The following is a 22643-nucleotide window of genomic DNA, read 5'->3' as shown; positions in this document are numbered from 1 at the left end:
TCGATTTATGGTGAATTTATGAAAAAAAAAAAATTTTTCTTTACGTCCGCGCGGTAACTTCCGAAAAAAATCAGAAATTTTTGCACCATTTAAAAGTAGCCGTTGCATAAAATTTTATATATGAAAATGTGCGCAATTTCATGTAGAATACAACAACAAATTTAACTGGACAACTTGAATAGTAACTGTATGAAAGAAAATGTGCATGGCTGAATACTTTTGGGAGGACTGGAATGTTTTCACATGTACGTAACTAAGTCATACACTATGTACATAAATTTGTAGCCATAAAAGGTAAGATTTACTTTGAAACATTTATACAGTAGTACCTCAGACTTCAAATTAAAACCGTTCTAAAAGGCTATTTAAAATGCAATTTTTTTCAAAATATGAAACAAATATCCCCACAAGAAAGGGAATCAGGATAATGCATTCCAGCCAACCCAAAAAGTCCCCCTTTTCATCCCCGTTTTCAAATTTGGTTCTATTATTGTATTCAAAAGTTAAATTTAAGAGTGAAAAATAATAAAACATTAGTACATATAAGAAGTGTGTACCATTTACAGACTGTTGAAAATGCTGCACTGCCGGTAGGGATGAAGGGAGGAGAGATGGGAACCCTTTGTGGAAACCGAAATGGTCACAATAGGCAAAGGTTGATAAAAAAAAATAAAATTTATTCACATTTTACAAGGATAATCAAAGGAATCGATAGTGTGTGTCCAATTGTGTGTGTTTGTGTTTGTGTATGTGAGAGAGAGAGAGAGAGAGAGAGAGAGAGAGAGAGAGAGAGAGAGAGAGAGAGAGAGAGAGAGAGTAATCAATGTGTATGATTGTTGATTTGTTTACACTTGAATCTTAAGTGCAAGAAAGAGATTAATTATGCCACATTACATCAACTTAACATGAGGATTTTGCAAGCAAATAAATAGTAAGTAAAGAATGCAGTTAAGAAAAGGAAAGAGTTGAAATAACTTTTCACAAGGGAGCCTTTTTAAACAAACAATCGAAGGATGGTATTTGCAGATTCTAGCCATTGAAGGGGTCTGGTAAGCATCCCCAGTGAATATGGGGGACGGAGCTTAAAGCACTCTCTTATGCTGAGGAGGAATAGAGAGAGCTCTCTGCTTGGCTGGATAGTCTGGTATTTCCTAGAAAACTGGAATCCCAGACCAATTATAACTCAGGGTATTGTGGCAAGAACTCAGATTTAGGAGAAACATTTGCCTCCATTTAGCAAAAGCTAAAGACGTTAGAACAGTGTCTACCTAATTGGCTTTCAAGTTCTATATATATCTTAGGTCCATTCGACCTACTGGTAGTAGAATCGTTCTTCATTTCTCATGGTTTTGAGAGAGTTCTTAAGTGTTTAAATTTTTGGCAGTACACACCTGCGAATTTCAGTTACTGGCATGGTATCGGGAAGGGGCACATAGAATTCTTGCCTATTGTCAATCGATAGGTATTTTATCGTAACAAAAAGAAGTGATTTGGGCAAATCAAGTGCAAGTGAAAGAAACGGGCGAATAATCATCCCAGCCCAGCTGGTAAGTCAGTTGGAAGCAGACCACATTTCCCACCCAATAACCCACCACCATCCCTTCCCCCTTCTCTCTATTGTCGCACTTAGCACACTGAACACTGGCCCAAGTAAGACATTTTTTTATTATTATACTGTATTGCATTTTCATGTTTTATCTATATGTTAAATTTATTGTGAAATAACTTTTTTTTGTGTGTGTGTGTGAATTGGTACTGCTTTTATGTGCATATAGTAAAGATTTGCTGTCTCTTCTCCTTCTCTCCTCAACAATATCACGATGCCTGATAACTTAAAGTCATTAATTCATTATTCCTCAAAAATATTAACAATCCCTCCCTCTATCTCAAGTTAGCTGTGCATCACCACAATGACATATGATTTTGTTCATCGTATATACTAAATTTTATTGTGAAAAGCTTTTTTCTTTCATTTACTATTTTGTTGAATATGGTTATCATTAAACTATACTGTCTCACTCAGCACCTTGAACACTGGCTTAATTAAGACTTTTTATTTTTATAGTTTCTGTATTGCATTTAATTGTTTTCATATTTGTTCTTATGCGAAACAAACCATCGGTCTTAACATTAGGATAAATACTCAGTGCCAGCTGGAAACCGGTAAAGTTCAAAATAATTGTGTACGCAAGGGACTATTGGCATCTGTGCTTGGTCATGTGGAGCCACCCACATACCCCTCTCTAACTCGTGACCCTGTTAGTTATTTTCTTACCGCCTTTAAGAGAGGACGTGCTTTGCCTCCGTCCTTTTAAAGCCGGTTCCCCTCTGTTGTTTTCAATTTGTTGTTTGGAATTCCTGGGTATGTGAACATGAAGCCTTCTCATGCTGCGAGACTTCCTGGATATCACAAGAAGCGGATAAACGCCCTGATATTTTCTTCGACGATTTCGACGCCGAGGTACTCGTCGTGTAGTAAGTAGTAGGTGCAGAAACTCTTAAGGTACAGTTAATTTGTTGCCTGTGCTTTGGAATATCACATATATTCATATGGATTGCCTGTAAATCCAAAGCTTGGATGTATCAGGATGTACTTCGGGAAGTAATTATGACTAACTGTGCTCCTTTCCCTGCGGGGAGAGGTGGGCATCGCCATCTTGTTTTCGTTCCAGATAGTACATGGGCAGAGATGATGCAGGTGTGCGGTCGGTGTTAGGCTTATCAGGAGAACCAACCCAAGAAGGACAGTTGGTTTGCTATATAATGTCGAGCTGCCATCCAGGGTCCCACGTGATGGGTGTCCCTTTTATCCTGATATGCACTGAATGGCGGTCGGATGTGTCGCCATCTGTAAAGAAGCAGATAGTGCAACACGGCAGCCTTTAATGTCAGGTTGATATGCCTACGAGAATAACAACAACAGCCTTGCACTTCTTGTAGAATGCTGGCTTCGCATTCGAGATGCTCAGTGACGTCATAAACTTGGCGCCCGCCATGACGTCACTTCACAGCTGCGGCCTACGTGGAGACATGCTTCCATTTTCACTTCAAGGTACAAGAGTACTTTACAACTATGCTTTCAGATTTAGAGATTTTTAATGCACATTGTTTTTGAGAGAAATTACAAGTGTTAGGAAATATAACAGTCACATAATGGAAAAGACTGAGTCTTTCCTCTGTATCCTTCCGCTTAGGCGTCAACAAGCTTAGGTGACTGGCGTTGACGCCAGTGCATTCTCCTGCCAATCCTGGAAGAATAGGGACTTCGTAGCTGATCCTCGAGCCAAGAGGAGAAGTTTCTTCTCCATCTTCAAGCCAGGACTGTTACATCCCTATTATATGAAATCTCAAGAAGTAGTTGTAATTGTTGAACAAGTGAATGATGGAAGCTTAGTCTAGTGTGGGTGTGAAGAGATGGAGAAGGGTAGAATCAGGGACTTCGTGACTGATCCTCATGCCAAGAGGAGAAGAATAATTGCTTCTTCATCTTCGAGCCAGGACTGTCACATTCTTGTAAAGTAGAAATGCCACAGCAGGTTGGGTCTCGTGATCTTGGCTGCAAGAGTACCATCAACAGCCTTACGCTTCCATCAAGCGTGATGACGTCATAGCCAAAACCGCTTTCAAAATGGCGGTAGTCATGACGTCACAGCCTACTGCTGCCAACCTCTCATCGTCTTTGGTGGCATCATTATATTACGTTTTCATTTTGGGAACACACACTTATGGAGAAATATGAATTTTCTCGTAAGATAAGCAGCTGTGGCGTTGTGGGCTCCAGTTAAGTTTTGAATAAGAAAGCTTAAGCAGTACTTTAGCTCAGTCAACTTTAGATGGTTGCCGTTTAGGTTGTCAACAGTCCAGTGGTAGCCTAGATTGTGATAACCATGTCGGCTGTAGAACTATAATGGCCGTAGAACTGTAATGGCTGTAGATCCATGACGCCCATGAGAGCTATGAAGGGCTTTGGAAGCATGACGACCATCAGGGCTAATAGACATGAGTACTATGAAGCCCACGAGGAAATGAAGGTCACATGAATATGACGATCGTAAATAATGTGATGGTCGTAAGGAATACGGCGGCCAAAAGGATCAGGACGGTCGTAGGAGGCAACTGTGTAAACAGTGCCAGGTGTACGAATAGTTTGTAAGGGCGCAGATTCGCCAATTTAGACGGTGTAAACAGTGGTGGGCCTAGGAATCGTTTGTAAGGACGCAGTGTTGCCAATTTAGATGAACTTGACACGTACACCGATGCTTTTACAAACTTTTTCCATGGACTCTAGATGTCAGAGTAATGCAATATGATAAAATTGCTCTCATATTTGTATATAGAATGGCAAATAGATACGTTCTCAAATCCTACTGACTATTTGAGATCCAGCCATCGGTGGCCTTCAGAGATCAATGATGCCGCGGCCGTAGGGTCAGACGGCCATGACGCACCCGGAGGTTTGTCAGAGGATAGGAGTGAGCTAGCGTCTCCTGTGGCTGAACACAGTACTTTAGAACCGGAGGAAGGAGAAAACCAAAAGTTTCTGGCTTCGTATGCGGTGGTGATTGATTTGATTCGTCAATTCAATAACCTTTCGGGGAGCATTGAGACACCTGCCAGTATGCTTCCTCCGGGGATTGACATGGTGTTTGGATTTAAAAAGGATACGAAGGTGTATGAATTTCCTTGTTCAAATCATGTGGAGTCTGTTTTACAACACGTAAATGCACGGATTGCTGGAAGGCTATGGATTCCTCTTAGTAATCGAATACAGTCTGCGTGGTGGGAATTAACATAGTTTGGGTTGACCCCAGAAAACTTCAAACCTTTACAGGTAAGAAGAATTCCCTTGTTTTATATACTACTTGTTAGTATACATAATCTGGTTTGTTCCTATAAGAATATTGACCAAACGCTTCGACTCTTACACAAGTAGTTAAAGTTAATCGAAAGCTTGGTTCCTTAGAAGTAAAGTACTGTAGAAGCATTCTTCTTAATGACACCGCATGGAAACGTAAGTCGAAAGGCGGTGAACTTCTTTCTTTCTCCATTTAAGATAGCCAAGCCTAAGTAGCACACTTGTAACCTAAGATGTTATAGCCAAGCTAATTAAGTCATACCTTTTAGCCTAACAAGTGGTTACATTCGTAGCCTATTCCAGCCAGTCCAAGTCTACTGCTACTATCTTAGTTAATCTGAGTAGTAGTTCTTAGCTTAGGCTGTCCGAACTAACTGGTTTGGGCATGCATGAGCTGGCTTGGATTAGCTAATGGTTGATGAGGTTTAGTTTTCGAACCTGCATTTACTATCTTAGATTAGTCTGAGTGGTACAGTTCTTAGTTAGCTTAGCCTAACTCATAGGTTAGATGGTTCCAACATATATGTCGTACATGTCAAGTTAGCCTAACAGTGGGTTGATGACTTAGCATGGTCTTAGCATGGTCTGGCTACTTGAGCATTCCTTTACTATCTTAGCTTGGGCGAATTAATAAGGTTATAAGTATAGCCGAGCATAGACTAGTGCCTAGGCTACCCATTCGAAACACTTTTACCACCTCAGCCTAGAAGGTTGTGGTTGTAGCCTAGCATGTATAGCCCAAACTTTCTTGAACAACTTTACCCTAACCTAAGTCATTTAGTTTCTAGATTAAGCTAGTCTATAGTACTAGCCTAGACTAGTTAAGAGTACACCTCTGGTAGACTTAACCTACCCTAAGTGATGGAGGAGTTAGCCTAGCCTCATTGGTGGAAGAGTTAACCTAGCCTAACCTAACCAAGCCAGGGTGAACCTGGTCTTGCCAACTTGAAATAAGTTAGTCAATTCTTAATTGACTATACCTACTTAGCCTAGTCCAAGTGGCTGTTGGCTAGATTAACCTAGCATCTGCAAATGGGTCTCTTCCATCCTGGTCTAGTTTCTATGTTGAAGTCATGAACCTAACATATAGGGTTCGAGCTTCAGTTGGCTGAAGCAAGGCATTAGTTCAAGAGTGAGGTGGGGTGACGTGACGTTGGGTACAATTCTGGGCTAAGTTACTCGAGAATAGCACCATGGCAATATAGGATTTCCCTTTGGAAGGTAGCATATTGAACATATGCCCATATATTGTAACAGATCACCTCATAGGGTGTTTCATGGTTGGAAAGTAACATTACTTGTGAAAAAATGAGCCATGTCCTGTTAACAGATTAATTCCTTGGACAGGAGGATAATTAGAACGTGTCTGAATAGAGTATATTAACATAGGACATTCCCCTGGGGTTTTCCTATGATATCATCCATATAATTGGAAAAGTTAAGTGTATCTTAGTTTTTACAGGAACACTGAGCTTATTAACTGCTCTCCTAGGGTTGGCATGAAGGATTGGATATTTTTTACGTGGCTAGAAATCAATTGGTCATCTAACAACGGGACCTGCAGCTTATTGTGGGATCCGCACCATATCGATAAATTAATTTCTATCACCAGAAATAAGGCTCTCTGATTCCGCGTTGGCCGAGCCGGGAGTTGGACCTCGGACCACCAGTTTGGCAGATGAGTGCACAAACCATTCATCCAGAGAGGAACTCGTATAATTGAAAAACCATGTAAGAGCTGTCTCAGGGGTTTCACCCTTTGAGCAGCCTGAGGATTCCATTTGGGATACTGGGAACAACATGGAGGTTACACAAACTCTATTTTTATTGTAGTGTCTTACCGAACAATTATAGAGCCGTGATTTCCACGAGCGGCAGGATACTAAATTCAAATTTAGCGCGTCGGCGTCGCCAACACTGGTGGTGATGACGTCATCTCCCTCCACTCGCGGGAGAACCAGGTACAACTGCCCAGGTGAATCCAATTCTTTTCCTGCCGGCGTCCGGTGAACATCGGTGGTCGGTGCGGTTGGATGACTTTCCTTCGCTTTTTTTCTTGTGGATTTGATCTTCGGAATTGGTGAAGTACTCTTTTTTGGCGTTGTTGTTATTTTGCTTTTTATTTAGGCGTTGCCATGTCGGATTCTAGTCCGTCGGGAGTTAGGTTTTGCATCTCAGGATGTAAAACTAGATTATCCAAGTTAGAGTATGATTCTCACACTAAATGTGTTAAGTGTAGGGGACAGGTTGTTCAGCAGATCGAACATGTAACGAGTGTAGTGATTGGACTGATTCTCAATGGAAGTTTTTTAGTTCATACTCGGAGAAATTAGCTAAAGACAGAATTAGAAAGCAGCGCTTAGGGAAAGTAGACTTAGCTCTGCTTCGTCTTGCGATGCATCTGTTCCTTCTGTTTCTCCTCAAATTGTTATGTCTCCTTTAACTACACCTCCTATTCCTCCTACTAATCCCACTTCTCCGGCTTCCCGTGTAGTTTCTTCCGACACCATTGCCAGTCTGGAATCGAGGTTAGATCAGAAATTTTCGGTACTAGCGAATACGGTTTTGCAACTTGGTAATTCAGTTAAGACGTTTTTGGAGAAAGCGGCTTCAGGTAAGAGTGTAGTTGAGGGTGCGTCTGTCTGTCCTGACACGTCTCCTAGACAAAGGTCACTGTCCAGCTCCCCCGCACCGGGGAGAAGACATACCGGAAGTCCCAGGGAGTCGATCGGGATTTGCCCACAGACAGGCGCCTCTCTTGTTGAGCCTGTTGCGCCTCAACAGGGCTCGGTTAAGCGTTGGAAAGGTGTTGCGGTCAGACGCCTTTCGAATGATTCAAGCGATTCGTCTCCGGTCGCGCGGCGCTCTTGGCGAGATTCGCCCGTTTCGCATCCCTTAAAGAGGCGTTCAGGCGCCGATTCTTCGCCTCCTCCAGTCAAGCGGTATAAGGAGCCTGAGAGTAGGGTTGCGCCGCGGCCGTTAGCGGCTCATTCGTCGCCTCAATCTGTGCCTTTTTCGGCTCCATCTACTAGTAGAGATTGTGGTTTTAGCGCTGTAGCTAGCAGTTCTAAGGGTGTTTCTTTAGGCGCTTTTTCGTCTGTTGCGCCTGATGCGCCTGTTTCGCCTCGAATTTCGGCGGCTCCGAGCGAGGCGCAAGTAGTTTTTTTTCCGCCTCCCCTGCTGAACATTTAGGCTCTTCCAAGCCTACGTTAACTGTTTTTGATTCGTCTCTGGCGCCTTTGCGCAAGCAGTTAGAGATGTTAACCAACTGGATGAATGAGTCCAAGGGTGGTTCGAAACCTTCAGATCCGGTTGTAGTTCCGTCTACTTCTTCGGCGGTATCGGAGAATGAAGAAGAAGTAGAGGAGGAGGATTCACATCACCTCTCGTGTTATTCACGTCTCCTTAGTTTTCTTCTGGTATCTTATCCAGATTATTTTGAGAAAGCTGCTCCGCGCTCCCCAACTTCGACTTTTTTGATGAGGAGGAAAACTTCAGACCCTCTCCTCCCAAAAACTTGTTCTATCTAAAGCGGTTAGACATTCGTTGAAAGAGACTGAGAAATGGATGTCTATGAAAAGAGACTTAGGGAAGGCTCTTTTTGCTTACCCTCCCTCTAAGTGCTTCGTAAGAGGTATAGGTTTTATGTAACTGGGGAAGCTCCTTCTCTGGGAGTTTCTGCCTCCTCCCAGGGAGACTTCTCCAGTTTTAATCGACTCCTCTAGAAGATCGCTTTCGCCGCAGCGAAAGTTTTCTTTACAGCGCCGGAGTTGGACCACGTTGTAAAGAATCAATTTAAACTTTTGGAAGTCTTTAGCTTCCTTGATTGGACTATTGGCGCTTTAGCGGCCAAGATCGAAGACTGTCCTTCTCTTTCTCAGGAGTTAGCGGAGGATTGGATTGGTGTTCTGTCCTGTGCGGACAAATCCATTAGGGATGGATGTGATGAGTTAGCTTCGCTCATCGCCTTTGGTACCCTTAAGAAAAGGCAACTTTGTGCTCCTTTGCTTCTAAAAGGGTTACTTCCCAACAGAAGTCTGCTCTCTTGTTTGCTCCTTTTGTGAAAGATAACCTCTTTCCAGACGATGTAGTGTTGTCAATTTCGTCTGCGCTAGATAAGAAATCTACTTCGGATTTACTGGCACAGTCTACTAAGAGACCTAAAGCTCCTGTGGAGACTGTTCCTTCGGTTTCTCCTCTGGCCCAAGTGCCTTTTCGAGGGAGCAAAACCCAAGCGCTTCTTTCGGCCGAGTCGAATTTGCGACCTCAGTCTAAGGCCTCGGCCAAGGTTAACAAACCTTCCAAATGAAAGCTCGGTTCTTCATGCACCAGTGGGAGCCAGGCTGGCTCTGTTTTGGGAGGAATGGGAAAACAGAGGAGCAGAAGCCTGGGTAGTTGCAAGTACTCAAGTTCGGCTATCGTATTCCTCTCGTTTCACCTCCCTCGCTCTCACCTGTGCCAATTCCATTCCAGGCATACTCTCCGGGCTCAGACAAATTTCTGGCGCTAGCCGCAGAAGTGGAAGCGCTTGTTCTCAAAGAAGCGATAGAACAGATAGAAGGGGATTTTCCTCCAGGCTTTTACAATCGCCTTTTTGTAGTTCCCAAGTCATCAGGGGGCTGGAGGCCGGTTTTGGATGTGAGCGCCCTGAACTTGCATGTCCAGAAAACAAAATTTCATATGGAGACCACTCGGTCGGTTCTGGAGTCCATCAGACAGAGGGATTGGATGGTCTCTCTGGACATGCAAGACGCTTATTTTCACATTCCGATACATCGCGAATCTCGAAGTACCTGAGGTTCATGTTCGAAGGCAAGGTGTTTCAGTTTCGGGCGCTTTGCTTCGGACTAGCGACCGCTCCTCAAGTTTTCACCAGGGTTCTATCCCCGATAGGAAGCTGGCTGCACATATTAGGAATTAGAATCTCCCTCTATCTGGACGATTGGCTTCTCCGGTCGGAATCAGAGAGTCGGTGCATGAAGGACCTTGGAACAACTCTGGATCTTGCCAGAAAGTTAGGAATTCTGGTCAACAAACAGAAGTCCCAGTTGGTTCCATCTCAGAGCATCCTTTATTTGGGGATGATTCTGAATGCTCAAGTTTTTTCGGGTTTTCTTTTCTGTCCCCGAAGAGGGTTCAAGGCTGTCTGGAGACAGTTCAGCAGTTCTTGGACAAAAGGTAAGTTCTGCCAATCAGTGGATGAGGCTCCTGGGCAAATTGACGTCAGTGGAGAAATTTGTGACGTTGGGAAGACTGCACATGAGACCTCTGCAGTTTTTCCTGAGAGCCTCTTGGTGCAGGAAGACACAACCAGACTCGATTACCTTTCCTGTCACAGATCAAATAAAAGAGGACCTAAGGTGGTGGCTCTCTCGAGCAAGGTTGGAAGAAGGGTTAGATTTACGACCCATCCTCCCGAACCTACAGTTCTTTTCCGATGCATCGGACACAGGTTGGGGAGCCCTACTGGGAAATCAACGGACTTCAGGAGCTTGGTCGGAGAAGGAGAAGAAGTTCCATAAATGTAAAGGAACTGTTAGCAATTTTCTTGGGGCTCAGACAGTTTCGGAGCTTAGTAGAAGGTCGAGTAGTGGCAGTGCATTCCGACAACTCCACGGCTCTCTCGTACGTGCGGAACGGGGGGACTCAGTCTTTCTCTCTGTACGAATAGCCAAGGATCTCCTCCTGTTGGTCAAACGAAGCGAAGGTTCAGCTAGTCCCGAGATTTGTTCCGGGAAAGATGAACGTCCTGGCGGACGAGTTAAGTCGTCAACAGCAAGTGTTACCTCTGGAGTGGACTTTGGACAACAAGATTTGTCAGAAACTTTGGCGCCTTTGGGGACGACCGTCAATAGACCTGTTCGCGACATCAAGGAACAACCGTCTTCCTCTCTTTTGTTCTCCAGTCCCAGATCCTCTAGCTTGGTCGTGGACGCAATGCTGTTGGATTGGTCGGGTCTGGAAGCTTATGCATTCCCTCCGTTCGGTCTAATAAGAGAGGTGCTGAACAAGCTCATGTCGCACAGCAATGTAACACTAACGTTAATCGCTCCCTTTTGGCCCAGGAAAGAGTGGTTCCCGGACCTTCTCCAGTTGTTAGTAGACTTCCCCAGACTTCTTCCTCCAGAGAAGTGGCTTCTCAAACAACCTCACTTCAAGAGGTTCCACCAAAACTTGTCCGCTCTAGCTCTGACAGGGTTCAGACTGTCCGGAATCTTGTCAGAGCGAAAGGATTTTCAAGAAGAGCTGCAGAAGCTATCGCTCGTTGTAGGAGAGAGTCTTCTAACAAACTCTATCAAGGGAAGTGGAGAATCTTCAGAGAGTGGTGTAGAAGTGCTAAAGTCTCTACTTCTGCGACCTCTTTAACAGAAATAGCAGATTTTCTTCTATTTCTTAGGAACTCTAAGAAACTGGCTCCTTCGACGATCAGAGGATATAGAGCCATGCTCTCTTCGGTTTTTCGACATCGAGGTTTGGATATTTCCTCCAATTCAGATCTGTCGGACCTCATTAGGTCTTTCGAAACCACTAAGCTCCCGCAAGATACAGTGGCTTGGAACTTAGATGTGGTGCTTAAGTTCCTCATGTGGGGCCACCGTTTGAGCCTTTGAAGTCGGCTTCACTCAGGAACTTGACTAAGAAGGCACTCTTTCTTATTGCACTAGCTTCTGCTAAGCGTGTCAGCGAATTGCACGCTATAGACAAAAGAGTCGGTTTCTCTCAAGGCAGTGCTGTATTTTCGGTATCTTTGACCTTTCTAGCCAAAAATGAGAATCCTTCTAATCCTTGGCCGAGGAGTTTTGTGGTAAGGAACTTATCTGATTTGGTTGGACATGAGGAGGAAGAAAGGCTCTTATGTCCAGTCAGGGCTATTAAGCAGTATCTGTTTGCCACTAAGGGTATTAGAGGACAATCTTCTAAGCTCTGGACCTCGGTTCAAAATCCCTCTCGTCCTCTTTCTAAGAATGCTATATCGTTCTTTATTAGAGAGCTTATCAGGGAAGCTCACTCGCAGTCCGAGAACGACAACAATCTTTCCGTTCTGAGAGTTAAAGCTCACGTGGTTAGAGCAGTGGCAACTTCTTTAGCATTCAGAAAGAATTTATCTTTAGCTTCGATTCTTCAGAGCACGTTCTGGAGATCGAATTCGGTTTTTGCGAGTCATTATCTCAAAGAGATAGAAACGGTTTTCGAGAATTGTAAAACGTTAGGTCCGGTGGCGGTTTCTGGCATGGTGTTGGGAGAAACGGCACAGGGGTCGTCACCTCTATGCTAACTTTTCACCTTGAATAGGTTGTCGAGTTCAAGGGAAGCTGGGGGTACTGAGTACCTGGGATACTCACCAGTCTGTTAGGTCAGATTTTACAATGGTTGGGTATATATGTTTTTAAATCTGGTGTTGGTGACAAATGTTTTGTATAATTGAATTTCTGGTCTTAGCCCAGGGCAAGGGCAATCTTTGTTGTTACTATCCTCCGTCAGTCAGCCTTGACTCGCTTGAACTACGGAAGGATTCCACTCCTGTAGAGGCTAACTTTGGTCAAATTCCAATTCCTCTACAATAGTAAGAAGAGCACCGACCAGAGGCAGTATCAGTCTGCTGTAGCTCTCTTACAAGGTAAGGTACAACAGACACCTTGAGTGTTTACTGGTATTGCAATAAATGTAACCATTTAAAAATACTAGTGGTCCACTGAATCCCACCTTCCCATAAATGTGTAATCAGCTCTATAATTGTTCGGTAAGACACTACAATAAAAATGAAATTTTCATTATTAAAATGAAGTTTTATTGTATACTTACCGAACAATTATGATTATACCCACCCTCCTCCCCTTAGGTGGACGGACGGGCAGAAAGAATTGGATTCACCTGGGCAGTTGTACCTGGTTCTCCCGCGAGTGGAGGGAGATGACGTCATCACCACCAGTGTTGGCGACGCCGACGCGCTAAATTTGAATTTAGTATCCTGCCGCTCGTGGAAATCACGGCTCTATAATTGTTCGGTAAGTATACAATAAAACTTCAATTTTAATAATGAAAATTTCATGTTCTACCTGTTCCTCCATGTCCCGAACAGAAGGAGGGGTTCAAGTAATTAAGGAGTACCCAAGATGAGTGACTGATAAAGTTTATCTTAGCACAATCATCGCTACAAGGTTCGTGTGGGGAAGAGGCACCACCGATGGATAGAATTAATATCTCAAGGTCTGGAGTTTGCCCAGTATCCCTTTTCAAACTAATAGTTTTAAGATATTGGGTGTGGAGTGTCACCCCAGATGTAACACGACTCCAAAGATCTTCGGCTCACATATACAGAATGACTCTTTGGCCGTGACTGCCTGTATAGAGGAGGTTTCTGTCCATTAAAGGCATTCTGTCAGTAGACAATGATCTTGTGGAGATGTTGTCAGAACAGAGGGAAGTCTCTGTAATTACATGTATGGTGATACACATTGGACGGGTGATTGGGCATGTGAATATCACTTCACACTGAGTAATCTTCAGATGAATCAGGAGCAGTGAACTGGCTGGGGCACATAAGAACTCCGATCTGATAAGTGAAAACATACTCTGTATCAGAGTAGACTTGATGGATTACCACCAGGCACATACATCAGTCACATTCCAGGAAACTGACCGTGGATGGTGGTCTTCCTCTGACCTTGGTAGAGAGGGAGTACTCAATAACCAGGTTTTGGAAGTAGACTCAAAAGTAGTTAGGAACAACAGTTCCAATTTGCCCCAGAATCCAAGATAATGAGTCAATGCAGCACAGGTCATGATGACATGCATTTCTTAGTCATGCTCAGTATGGTGTGAATATGAGTAAGAGACCTTCAGGAGGGCTGGCTTTGACTTGTCAAAGTACTCTGTGGTTATAGAAAGAACTACGTCACCTAGAACATAAAGGTAGTAGACGTAAAGGAACAGGCCAAACAGAGGCGATCGGTCAAGCCTACTCCTTTTTGTCAAGTTGTACCAATGGGGTCATACAGAAGAGAAGGTCATCAGAGGAATACGTGCCTTCTGGCAATTAAGAACATATCTGTTAAAATGATCGTGACATTTGGTCTGTGACTGTATTGAAGCTCAAATTGAGCAATGTTAAGATTTCTGTCTGTTCAGTGAAATTTGAGAGTTGGTTCATTGTTATGACAAACCACTTTCAATTTCCTGTGTATAAATAAGGTTGCCCAGAGGTCCTTGGACACAATTTCCTTGGGTCCTTTGGTGGGTGCTCAACAAATTGTGTAACTCATCCAGCATCCCTGGCGGATCAGTTGGTATCTTGTCTAAGATGATGGTATGAAATGTGAAATGGAGGAGGTAACTGGCCTCTCCTTTTCAAATTTCTGTCTCCTTCTTTACTTCGGGCAGTAAGAAGAGAGTAACATCATAAACTGATGCGGACAAGATACAGGTGAGTGAAGTAGCCATATTGTTAGGGTTAGTATCAGTAAGATACCTATCAGTAGCGGGACATTCCTCTCTTCAGCAATGGGGAGAGGAATGATAACAAACCTACATGAGTGGATGAATTGGTTTGTTCGAAGAACAGATCTTCTTATCTTCCTTGGACGCAATGAAGTATGACATTTCATAGAACCCAGAAGTCTGACTCTATTATATTCATATATGTCTTAGATTCTGAAATACTGGTCAGTTGTTTCGTAGAATTCTGGTATTCAGAAAACTGATCAAAGGTGGCGAACTCCCAGTTGGTTAATAGTACTTACCTCCCACCAAAAGTAAGTCTATCCAAATGTCAAGACTGAGGTTTGTTTCGTATATGAACAAATGATTTTTCCAATTTGAGGTCTTAACATACAAAGGCCCACCTCTAACCACCCCTCTATCAACTAACCTGGGTTGGAAGGAATAACTAACGGGGTCATGAGTTAAAGAGGGGTATGTGGGTGGCTCCACATGTCTCGTGACCAAGCACAGATGCCAATAGTCCCTTGCGTACACAATTATTTTAAACTTTACCGGTTTCCAGCTGGGGCTGAGTATTTATCCTAATGTTAAGACCTCAGGGTTGTAAGTTATGAAAAATACAAATTGGTTAAAAATTTGTCATTTTATCATTGTTTAATTTATTGTGAAATTCCTTTTTTATGTGAATTATTATTGCTTTTACATATTTACAGTAATATTTTAACTCTCTTCTCCTTCTCAGCATCAGGTTAGCTGTGCGTGACGTTAACGTGGTGACGTATGATTTGTACATCTTCTATGCTGAATTTTATATTTGAATTGCTTTATTCTTTTATTTATTTGGTTAAATATGGTTATCATTAAGCTATATATTGTAAAGAAAAAAAAAAGTTAATGCATTTTTTCTTGGAGGACGTAGTAGGCTGTCTAATGCAAGTATAAACAAGATGAATGGTCAGTTGGAAGTATACGAGTATTTGTTCGACAAACAATACAAAATTTTCTAAAAAATTTATTTAGAAAAATGGAATGTTCAACATAAGAAAACGTTCGACAAATGAGGTGCCACTGTAATATTATTTCATAGATTAATATGTACTGTATAATAGGATACTAATATTTTAATGTATATTTGATGTGGGATGGTGTTAGAGGGGGTTCTATATATTTGCTGATTCTAGGTATTTTGGGGAGGGGGTTGTGTCTGGTACCCATCCCCAGCGAGTACGGGGGGTACACTGTACAACCTGGCATCACCTCATTCTCTAGGAGCATTAAAGTGCTCTCTTGCACTGAAGAGGAATAGAGAGCTCTCTGCAAGGCTGGATGGTCTGGTATTTCCTAGAAAACCAGAATCCCAGACCAATTATAACCCAGGGTATTGTGGCAAGAACTTGTCTCGTCCTCTGATTATAATATCTTGTCCTTTACCCTAATGGACTTTTATCTTTTGAGTGACACTCAGATTTAGGAGAAGCATTTGCCTCCTTTTAGCAAAAGCTAAAGACGTTAGAACAGTGTCACCTCAATAGCTTTCAAGGTCTATATCTTAGGCCAATTTGACCTCCTGTTAATATGATCGTTCTTCATTGCTCATGATTTTGAGAGTTTTTAAGTGTTAAAATTTTTGGCAGTACTACCTGCTAATTTGAGGTACTGGCATGGTATTGAGGAAGGACACAGGATTCTCTCCTATTGTCTGGACCTTCATCTTGTAGTGAAGTGTCAAAGTTTTGGGAGTCAGGAGTGTACAATGTACCCGGTGTACCCAACACTCTAGTGATGGGTTGTGGTTTTACTTCAGTGTAAGTGACAACATAATCTGGTTGTTTTTATTATGGTACTGTGCCTAGGGTCACCTTGAAATTTCTGCTAGCCATTGGATAGTTCCATGGCTTCGTAACTTTTAGCTATGCTTTGGTGGCGGTCAGAGTCCGCTACAAAGCTCCCCCTCGAGTAGAGGCAGCCCTCAGTTTTATTGCTGTTTCTACTGCAGGCTCTCTTAACTAACAAGGAACGACTAGCATTGTTTTCAATGCTGGCAACTTTTCTTTTTCTGATTCAATACATGACTTAATGCTTTAGAGCAGAATATGTCCATGTATCTCACCTCCTATGAATGTGGAAATCAGCTATGTATTTACTTGGTAAGTTACTTCAATAAAAATTACATTTTTAATAACAGTTCCATATGTACTTTGCAAGTATTTAATTACATGATTGGAGCCCTCCCTCCTCCCCTCTGGTGGACATCAGCATAAACAGAATGAGTATTGTCTGCCAAGTCCTTCGTAACCCTCTTGCTAGGGGGCGAGACTGGTGTCACATACACAGAATATCGGTGTAAATGCTGTGAAATTTGAATCTAAACTGTTGCGAATAAATGAAACTATTAGCTACGTAATTACTTGGTAAGTATATATATAAAAATTTATTAAAATTGTCATTTTTTCATTCATTCAAATTTGCAAAAATTTCTCAAACTCTTCATTTGTATGTGGCCTCTTTGTAACAATTTTCTTTTCTGTATCTTTTCTGTAGCAACATAGCTCCTTTGATGACCTCTTCACATTGTAACCTATAGATTGTGGATTTGGCATAGGAAACTCCTTAGCCAAATCAGTGAAGCATATACCACTTTCAGATCTTGCTATGAGTTTTGTTATCCATTTTTCTTTCTTCTCGGGAAAAGTGCTGACCATGCACTTCACATGGTGCACTACTAGCATTAATAAAAGATGGTGGTAGTGTCCCATGGCCCCTAGCTCACTGTTTAGTCTTTTTCTTTACCTCCATTTTGGCTTCCTTTCTTTAGCCTTGCTGTCTAACCATGGTAACTATCACATATTAGTGCATTCATGGGGTTATCTCCCAGCTCCACCTGAAAATCCTTGTACTTCATATCCTTTGTTACCTAAATCTCTTTATCTTGCTGTCCAACCACTCAAACTCCTTCTCTTCACTGTCTTTAGTGCTAAATGGGCACAAGATCCCTCCCCAGTGCTTGGCTTGATAGCTGAATTTCCATAAATCAGTTTACAGTAGTTTATTTCTTTTTGTTTTGCTGTTCATCACTAACTTGCTCAGGCCTCATGGTGACTTATTTGCACTAGAGATATAAAAATAAAATTTCCATAAAAAAAGAAAAAGTTTAGTAGAGTTGTGCAATGAGTGACATTATGGGTAAATTGACTGCTCCCCCTTTGTTTCGGTCGGGAAATGCATGCTTGACATGTTTCCTCTCATACATGTTCTAGCTGTTCATGTTTTTTGTTGAGTACTGAGCAACCAAGCAATTTCTTATTCAGACAGAGCATTTGCCTACTGATTGTTCAAGTTGAGAGTTGTCTGGGAAGTTGAGAGTTGTTTGGGTTCCGAGGTTTGCAAGGTACCACTATATTTGGGTATTATGTATTATGTAGTGTGTTAAAAAATCCATGAATTTTGACACAGTGAGGAATGTAAGGGATCAATGATATCACACTGAATTTCTTCCCCCAAAGTACAACCTTATTACTATGTACATCAACAGAATTAGATTATCTCTGTATTAATGCAACATCACATTGTGTAACAGCCATGATATCAGATTCAACCTACATAGTCCTGAGGTAATGAATCTTAGGATTGATATGAAAATGTTAACTGTGCTCCTTTTTCCCTTTTCCTTTCCTGAATCTTTAACATACCCTATTTCCTCAGAGGTATGTTTCAAGTACTCATTCATAGAAAATTGGAGATTTAAAAAATAAGGACAGAAAATTACAGTATTTGTTAAAAAAAAAATTTGCATGAAATTTACATACAAAAACTGTGAATGGAGGGACAGTGCAAGGGAAAGATATCCAAAGGTAATTTTTTCTCCTGGAGAGAACTTCAACAAATTCACCGGGGGTTAAATAAGGTCTTAAATTGCCACAGCAAAGAAGGCAAACATCCTTCCATTATTAATGATCAGTGAGGTTCTGCACCAAGAATATGGACCAAGAGGGTAAGGAACCAGGCCAGCTACACTTTCAAGGCAAAAACAAGGCTGTTGGAACTGCTGATAGATAGGATTTTTTTTGTGCAGTAAACAGTAAAGTTTATAACAAGGGGTAGTTGTAAATATACTAGCTTGCAAAGGAGAATTAATGAAAGTGGGGCAAGGGGTGGCATATTGTTACAATGCTAGTGTGTCATTATACCAACCTTTTTCTTTCACTTCATTCCATGAAATGTGATGAACATTTTAGTATACTATGGGCCTGCTGTTAATTTTAATTAAGGAAAATTGTAAATAGTATCCTATGTAAGAATATCAAATATCCTGCATTGAGTCTTTCTGGATTCCAAGGAAACAAATCTGCTTTAGAATTATTCTTTATCAATTTTACAAATTTTCTCTAAAATTTTTGATAAAAGTCAATTGCAAGAGAATCAGATTTAAATTAAACCAGAAATAATATTATTTAATTAATAAATCTCAGCAGCCTCTCAGATGCTCTGTATCCCCTGAAGAGGTGATAATAAAAGTTTATCTGTTATGGGATGTTTAAATGTTAAAAGAGTTTGAAGTACTTGGAAAGTATTAGGTGCTAATTATGTGTGTTTTATTTAGCAGCTTCTTTTGTATGGACCTTTACTTTCATAACATGATTATCTTTTGAAAGTTTAGTTGCAGTTTTAATGCTCTTAATAAGTAACCAACCATCATCCTATTGTTTTTCTTTTTTTTCGGTCTCATGGTCCATCACTGACTGTCAGCTTTTTTTTTTTATTGCAAGTTTAAAATAATCTGTAATTGCAATATTTTTTCCAGGCACAAGACAGGTAAACGTGAATTGAACATCTTGAAGACGTTGAATGATGCAGATCCTGATGACAAATACCATTGCCTTCGTTTATATCGGCATTTTTTCCACAAGAATCATTTATGCATGGTGTTTGAACCTTTGTCAATGTCATTAAGAGAAGTAAGTCTCCTCTTGTTCTTTCCTTTCTGTTTATGCACAGTGTTTTTGTTATAATGGTAATTTGTTCATGTTATTAGTGCAATGTTGAAAGAAGATCCTGATGACAAATATCATTGCCTCTGTTTATACCAAAATGTTTCACAAGAATTATTTAAGTACTATGGTGTTTGAACCTGCCTATGTAATTAAGAGATATAAATCTCACCTTGTTCTTTCCTGTCTTTTTATGTGTAGTTTTTTTACGGGGTTCGAGCTTGGTCGTTGACCAAACATCCACCCTGTATATGCATGAGTTACCAGATACCACAGAGTCCTTGTTTTACAATTTTTTTTATTGTTTTTACCAGTTTCCAGCTAGCGCTAGAAGACTATACTATTGTTAAGACCTCAGGTTTGTTGGCTATGAAAAATACAAATTGATTTAAAAATTTTGTCATTTTATAATGATAATTTGTGCAATGTATTGGTAGAGTAGTCCTTGTGTGCATGAGTTTAACATTGATTTAATCATTATGATATTCACCTCAAAAATACTATGTATCAAGACTTTTGACTGACAGGTATTGCACTCAGAATCTTTTAAAACCAAGCACTTATGGAGGTAATAGGGCACGTGTTCTGCTGTGAGAGATACAGTGTTGTACACAATATTATTTGCGTGGTTTGTGTGCCTATTTCAGTCTCTTGGTATTGTGTTGAGGATCTGCATGTGGAATGTGTGAATCTTCAAGTGAATTTTGAACTAGATAAGTATAATGTTTTAAGTTTATTGTGTTGAAGTCTTGTTGAAGCAAACTGGAGACAGCCCAGCTTTGTCTCTCAGATGATAAAAGTGAAGACCTTTTCTTGTTTGCTGATCTCTGGATGAGGTTGACTGTTTGTTTACAAGGGTGATGTGCAGGTGGTATTAGGATTTTTAGAAGCCAATTTCTGTTTGCCTCTTGAACGACATTGGGAGAAGGCGCTAGTGCTAGAGAAGAAGTTCATAAAGATGTTTTGGAGATCGTAGAGTTGCAGGTTTGTGATGGTGGTCGCAGCTCCTAACAAATCTTGAACATGGGAATGACCAACCTCTGCTGTTAAATATCTACAAGAGATTATTTTGTCATCAAAGAGAAGACTGTATCTGGGTTCAAAGTCTGCCTAGGATTGTTTCATCCTTGCAATGCCATTCAATGGTGAAGGAGGTCTGAAATTGATATATGCCAACCAGAAAATCCCCATATACTGTAGAGATTCACAAGTAGCAAATTCTGGTGATCTCTAAGGTTTGAACGTCTACAGATATTAAAATAGCCATAATTACATGATTGGTTATGTTTCAGTGGCCATTTAAAGTAAATGGCAGGCATTGTGTAATAATTAATCTGACTTCAACCAACTTTGTCTGCAGTGTTCATTTAAAAAAAGATATAACATTGCAGTAGTATTACAGTGCCCCCGATTTTACATGTTTCACATTTCCGTGGTCCACTTTGTTGTGGATTTTTGTGGAACATATTATTCATTCTTCCATGGGGAACTTTCACTAACTTGTAGATTTTTTGTACGTATTGTATCTCTAAAATTATTACTAATTCACTTTTTTCATAGATCAATGCTATTTATTCATTAATTATATTATTTTTCATATTGTGTTTGTGACTGAATTTTATGATAAAAATGATTTACAGCATAATTTTAATGTAGATATGTATCTATTAAGCTAATTCCAGGTTGTGCCCTAGACTGAGCATAATAGGTATGATTCTCTCTCTCTCTCTCTCTCTCTCTCTCTTAAGGGTATTGTAAGATGTACATATGTGAAATTAATGACATTATAAAGAGTTTCTGATGATAGAGTATAATGTACATTATTAAAAATATTTGCTAATTATTTTCATTGTATTTTCCAGTAAAAGTATACTGGAGAATAAAATGAAAATAATTTGCAAATATTTTAAATATTGCACAACATGTTCTATTATCCAAAAACTCTCTACAGTAATATCATTTCAAATACATCTTACATTACTCAGAGAGAGAGAGAGAGAGAGAGAGAGAGAGAGAGTGCATGCTTATTATGCTGAGTCTGGGGCCTAACCTGGAATGGGGTTAATAGAACATTACGTACTATGTTATAAGTACACTGTGAATTACTTTTCTCATAAAAATCTGTAGGCAGCCCCCGGTTACCTGCAGTTCTGTTCCTGGGGGACGGTAACTGAAAATTGTCACTGTCTGTTTGGTTAGCACTGTGCATTTCAAAATCGTAGAGTTACTCGATTTATTATCCCTGTTCATAGCACTGTTCACCACTTTTCTGCTGGTTGCTTTAGCCATAACTGTTTTTATACAGTTCGTTCGATTTACCATTTCCCTCGTCGCTGTCCGAAATTCCTCTTGTCTCCATGTTTATTTCACTTCATATCACTGTATGTCACCTAAAATGATTTAGCACTAACGTTTGTTTGACACCTCACAAGACCTCATAAGACCTTATAAGACCTCAAGGACCTCATGGTACCCCACAATTGGCACCAAATTATATAACCTGATCTTGGTCATTTGTGGGTTCGGGATATGAAGGAAAAACAAGATATAGATAAGTTCACATGCATGTGATGTAGGACAAGCAAAAATAATATTCGAGGGAACGTTTAACCCAGGTATATTCTTCTTAGCCACACAGGTGGCCTTTACTTGTAATTATTATATTAACTATACTAATGCACAACCAGAAGGCAGGTTAGACTGTATTGACACTACATGGTGACATGTCTTTGTGGCGGCCAACGGCGTCGGGACTGCAGGGCACTTGGGCATTCATCTCGACCCTGTCTGTCCTGTATGGGACCGGCAAATGAGCTGCCCTTGACCGCTGGTACTGCCTGTTTCAAATGCCCCCTTCACACAGCATTGTTATGCAAGAAGCTGATTGGTTGTTCTGGCTCCTTAGACACAAGAGTCAAACAAGAAGGGACATAGAGATGCTTGGCACTCTTTTGAACTGCCAAAGCCATGCCAACTTATAACGTCTTTGGCGGTTGACTTGTGTTGTCGCACATACACACAGAATCACTTATAAAGGTTTCACTGGACTCCAGAGTATCACAGAGAGGCTTATTCAAAATTACCAAATCAGCTTATCTTATATATATATATATATATATATATATATATATATATATATATATATATATATATATATCTATATATATATATATGTCTATATATATATATATATATATATATATATATATATATATATATATATATATATATATATACAGTGGACCCCCCGTATTCGCGGGGGATGCGTACCAGACCCCCCCGCGAATAGTTAGAATCCGTGAATGTTTGGAACCCCCCTCTAAAAATGCTCATAAACTATCCTGAACATGCAAACACCA

At 40.8% G+C, this 22643-nt stretch overlaps 1 protein-coding gene across 1 annotated transcript in view; it reads left to right on the top strand.

The window, feature by feature from the left end:
• LOC135198178 (serine/threonine-protein kinase PRP4 homolog) overlaps positions 1-22643 on the top strand; it is a 277937-nt gene that overhangs the window by 136331 nt on the left and 118963 nt on the right. The window contains exon 12 of the mRNA XM_064225699.1: positions 19098-19251. Coding sequence (XP_064081769.1) covers positions 19098-19251 — 154 coding nt within the window. The remainder of the gene's footprint in view (positions 1-19097; positions 19252-22643) is intronic.

The sequence above is a fragment of the Macrobrachium nipponense genome, chromosome 21 (assembly GCF_015104395.2).
Source record: "Macrobrachium nipponense isolate FS-2020 chromosome 21, ASM1510439v2, whole genome shotgun sequence".
Taxonomy (NCBI): domain Eukaryota; kingdom Metazoa; phylum Arthropoda; class Malacostraca; order Decapoda; family Palaemonidae; genus Macrobrachium; species Macrobrachium nipponense.
This window is presented reverse-complemented; position numbering and strand designations above follow the sequence as displayed.